Source organism: Papaver somniferum, chromosome 2 (genome assembly GCF_003573695.1).
Source record: "Papaver somniferum cultivar HN1 chromosome 2, ASM357369v1, whole genome shotgun sequence".
In the NCBI taxonomy this organism is placed as follows: Eukaryota; Viridiplantae; Streptophyta; class Magnoliopsida; order Ranunculales; family Papaveraceae; genus Papaver; species Papaver somniferum.
In genome coordinates, this window is record NC_039359.1 from 68018875 (window position 1) to 68023640 (window position 4766).

Consider the following 4766-nt stretch of genomic DNA (forward strand, 5'->3'; position numbering starts at 1 on the left):
TTTCTGCTACTACAGCTAGATCCACGAAATTTAACATAACACCAATATCATGATTAAAAAAAAAAAATATAAATAGTATAACAATGATAAAATCTATATTGATTTACCACTTAAGATTTCAAAAGTTTAACCTTCAACATAGTTTCAGACTTATAAAAAAAAAGACATTTAAATACTTAAAAATAAAACAGAAAGATAAATTTGCTTGCACTGTTCTGTATCTCTTTCGTATTGATATACCCCCTTTTTCTTGATCACATGCCTGTTTTCAACTATACCCCCAAAAAAAAAACTTTATGCTGCCCAAAAAAGATCGAATAAAGAACACACCACCAAAAACAAAGTATACCACCCTATTTTCCTTTTACCAGTAAAAGTGTCTGTATATAGAATTTTCTTACCACCAACATCATTCAATGTGGTCATCTGAACCAATTTGAAGAGAGCTAGATGTTGAATCATTCCCCTCGTCAACAACCACTGGTGTCTCCTCAGTTTTCTTCTTGCCAACTCTTTTCTTTGGTACCTTTTTAAGCTTAGTTTCAGCTGCAATAGTTTCTTCTGCTGCAGATTCGCCACTCTTGATCTCAGGCCCATTTACATTTCTGGATAAATCTGAAGCTTCAGTCTTTAAGCGCCTGTTCATCTGCTTAGGCTTTCCCTCAGCTTTCTTCTTGCTAGCTCTTTTCGCTGGCACCTTTTTAAGCTTGGTTTCAGCTGCAATAGTTTCTTCTGCTGCACTATTTTCCACAACATTGTTTTCATCTGTGACATCAAATTTCATCTCCTCCACTGCAGATTCGCCATCCTTGAACTCAGACCCATCTGCATTTCTGGACAAATATGAAGCTTCCGTCTTCAAGCGTTTGTTCATCTGCTTAGGCTCATCCCCAGTTTCTGGATTACCTTCCCTCAAGTCAGAATTATCACTCCCTTCTTCAGCGTCTTCAATCATATTTTCGGGCTCATACAACTCTTCACTTGGGTCCTCATCATTTTCCTCCTCCTTGGCCTTACGTTGGAGATCTTCTATCACACCCATCAGCTCTCGATTAACCTGATACAAACTCATGGCCTCAGCAAAGCAAAAACCACTAGTGCAATGTGTGCATGATAATCTTGTCACATGGATGGTCGCAGACAGATCTTAATAGTTACGATGTTGAGAATTGAAATTTCATACCTGAGGGTTCTGAAGAAACTCGGATAAGTCTGTTGGGCACGACGGGCACTTCATTATTTTCTTTTGTGCTCTAAGTGTCCTCCCATGAGAAGACCTCTCTCTAACAAAAGTTTTACCAGCAAACACATTCTCTAAGCAAGGCTTGCAAAAGTTGTGAGCACAGGGAGTTGTCAGGGGAAGAGTCATCACTTCCAGGCAAAGTTGACATTTGAACCCTGCAACAAGAACCGTGAAAGAAGCTTAGTAACATGCTGTTCAATAACATGCTGTTGAATTAAGAATTGAACCGTATGAACAACACCATGGTTGCAGTGATTTTTTTTCATAATGGAGAGAGAGTTCAAACCTTTCAGATACTGTTCTGTAAGAGACTTATTCTGCGCTTTTTTCCATGCTTTCCTTTCTTTATTATAAGCCTCAATATCTTCAGGATTCCCTGTATGAACGGGTTTTTTACTTGCAGGTGGAGGTTTTTTCCATTTCCAGCAACTTTCTTCTTCCTGAAAGACAAGGAAACTCCAGGTTAACCTTCTGATAAGACATGCATATATACTTCAAAATGCAATTGATCAACATAACAGCAGCTATGTAACTCACGTCATAATCCCAAGATGGACTGTCCTTTCTATCTGTAACATCAGTTGCCCTGCTAAGCTCCTTAATAACAGGCAGAGGTCTGGGACGGTCTCCGTGCTCATCACTACAGTTGATGACATGACACAGAGAATTATGTTATTACTAAGTAGGGTAGCCATGGATCTCCGTAATTAAGAAGAGAAAAGAAACCAAAACATAATGAAAAGGAACCTTGTCCAAGGAGCAGGTTCATTGTCACATCGAACAAAGAGATACCTACAGACTTTGTGGCGCTGTAAATAACACTTTCTTATTAGAGACTGGCAGCAAAGTGAAGACATAGGCCAAGAGTGTAAATTTAGAAGACAAGAGAAACCACCACACCTGGATCCCAATTTTTCGCCAACATTTTTCTATTCTATAAACTCCGTCATATCGAACCCCAGTTTGTGGAGCATACGATGAGCGCTTCTCCTTAAATGACCTGAAAGTTGCAGTGGCATACAAATTAAAAAAGAAACAAATTTAACTAATTAAAAAATGTAAGGAAAAAGTAAGAAGAGTAGATCTACCTCACAACGCGGACTGGATATCCTTTTCGACAACTAACACGAAGTGCTTCATTATATTTCACAAACTTTTGATCGAATGACTGATCTTTGTTTGTGCGTTTATTGCCGCTGAGGTCTCTTCCCCCACTGTTAACATGAGATACCAGATAAGCAAAACCGACCTAGACTAAGAGATATAGCATGTATATACAATAACAGCACAAGAGTATATGAGTTTAACCTTCCTGTATAGAGGAACCACTCTCCATGGTCCTCGTCATCTTGGTACCCTCCTGAAAGAGCCACAGACTGCGCACCATAGTTAGACTGCCCAGCAATTCCAGCTACATGAGGAAAGTGGACTCCCCATTGTCTGCATTCCAGCCTATCTCCCCATGACTCCCCAACCAACACTCCCTGGTTCCTCCTAGGATCATTCTTGGCAAGTATGGGTCCAAAGTGGTCTGCCGGGATAGTAACAAAGATCTTCCCACTAGCAGCATTAGCCTTCCCAGTTTTCTTAGCTCGTTCCGTAGTAAATGCTTCGTCTGGTCTATTCTGGTTCTGAACAACGTGATAGACTTTCAATGGGCCTTCCACTGAACCACTATTCCTTGCAACCTTTGCCATACGTATTGCGACAGCAAGGGCTGAGTTAATCCTTGGGTTAGTCAGCATACTCTTAGGAACCATACTGCGACACTTAGGACACATTGGTTGCCCAGCTGGTTGCGTCGTTTTCAGAGTCTTCACCCATTTCTCAAAACACTTTAAACAGAAATTGTGACCGCAAGGAGTCTGAAACATACCAAGTTTCAACCAAAAACCAAATCATTCATAGTTAAATCCTATCTTTTCACACATACAAAAAAAAAAATTTACATCACATGAAGGTTAGCAAAATCAAAACCTAAATGTCAAACAAAACCTTTCCATAAGTACAGTCATGTACCACTATACCCATGGTCACTATGAATAGAAAAACAAGACACAAATGTCAATTGAAGGACCATAACGTCAATTTTAAAAAACTTCCCAATAATGACCATTACTTTAATGGCAATGTCTATGACCATAACATATTAATGCAAAAAGTTTAAAATCAAATCATAAATAAAAGTTTCCATTCCAACCTATTTGGTTCAGATTGATCTCTTATTTAGGGCATTTTTTTCTTACAAGGAGAGACAAAAAGACGAATTCAAACAAAAAAAAATCCCCAAATGAAGAGTAAAATCCTACGTAAAATCAATTCTCTAAATACATCACTAATCAACTTAAAAATAAGTACACAAATTATCAAAAAATCTTAAACTTTAATTAATATTCACCATTACTGTTAAATCTTAATAAATCACTATCAAAAAATCCAAAAGAAAAATGAAAAAGAAATACTTACTGTAACAGGTCTGTCAGGTAACGACTGGCAAATAGGACAGTCAAGTTTATCATCTAGAATCTTCATCATATCATTTCCACTTTTCTTCTCCATCTCTTCATCATCATCATCAAGATCTGAAGATTTCAGTGATCCAGACAATATTTGTTGCCGTTTTTTAGCTTTCTCCTGATCAGTCAGTGTAATATCACTTTCGATCTGACGAATCATAGTCACAAGTTCATTTGAAGAACTCGATGCATCAACGGAAGGAATCATCGTCATCGTCAAGTCATCACCACCATCAGAAGAACAATCAGGACATTCCCATGCTAGAGTAGAAGATAACGATTCTGGTGGTGTTGTTAAGCAACTGACGTGCCATGGTGTGGCACAGGTTATACAGACTAGGGTTTCGATTTCTGATATTGGTTTTGTTTTGCAACGCATGCATACTCCATCTCCATCGCATGGGAGTTGAGCCATGGAGGCGGAGGTGGCGATGATGGTGGTGGTGGTAGGTGCGCAGAATTATCTGAGAACAGACAATAAGAACTTTTGGAGAGGGAAAGGCGGAATGGTGTTGATAGTGATGGGACTTTCGATTTCACCAATGAGGGGGGAATTAAAGCGGCTGAGAGGACTATTTTTCGGAAGGGGTTTGAATTTTCCCTCTATTTTGTTTTGGAAAAAATATTATTACTCTTTGGAAACATTTGCTATACATGGATAATCTTGTTTTATTAATTTTGGTTTCGTGTTCCTAAATTACCCCTTTGGCTCTTTTTAAGCATGCTCCATTATTTTGAAATTTATTTCTTTATTTCTTTGGTAATATTTAGTCATTAATGTCGTTATTTATGCTTCACAAAAAGAAAACAAAACTAATGTTGATGTTATTTTGGTTCTGAATTTTATTTCTTTATTTATTGGTAAAACCATTTAATCACTAATTTTATTGTTATATTTATTTAGAATTTGGATGAAAATGTTAATTGTGGTATCATTTGTTTTGATAAATTTTTTATGCTGAAGATTAAACCTTCCGAACAATAAATATATCATCATCTTTTTGCAC

At 37.7% G+C, this 4766-nt stretch overlaps 1 protein-coding gene across 1 annotated transcript; it reads right to left on the reverse strand.

Moving 5' to 3' along the window:
• Positions 1 to 409: 409 nt before the first annotated feature.
• Positions 410 to 4174, reverse strand: LOC113351295 (E3 ubiquitin-protein ligase ORTHRUS 2-like). The gene is made up of 9 exons (XM_026595310.1): positions 3710 to 4174; positions 2552 to 3108; positions 2332 to 2457; positions 2144 to 2243; positions 1991 to 2052; positions 1781 to 1883; positions 1530 to 1683; positions 1184 to 1398; positions 410 to 1057 (listed from the first exon to the last, which is right to left on the reverse strand). The coding sequence occupies exons 1-9, from the start codon at positions 4172 to 4174 to the stop codon at positions 410 to 412; spliced, it is 2430 nt and encodes an 809-aa protein (XP_026451095.1).
• Positions 4175 to 4766: the final 592 nt, after the last annotated feature.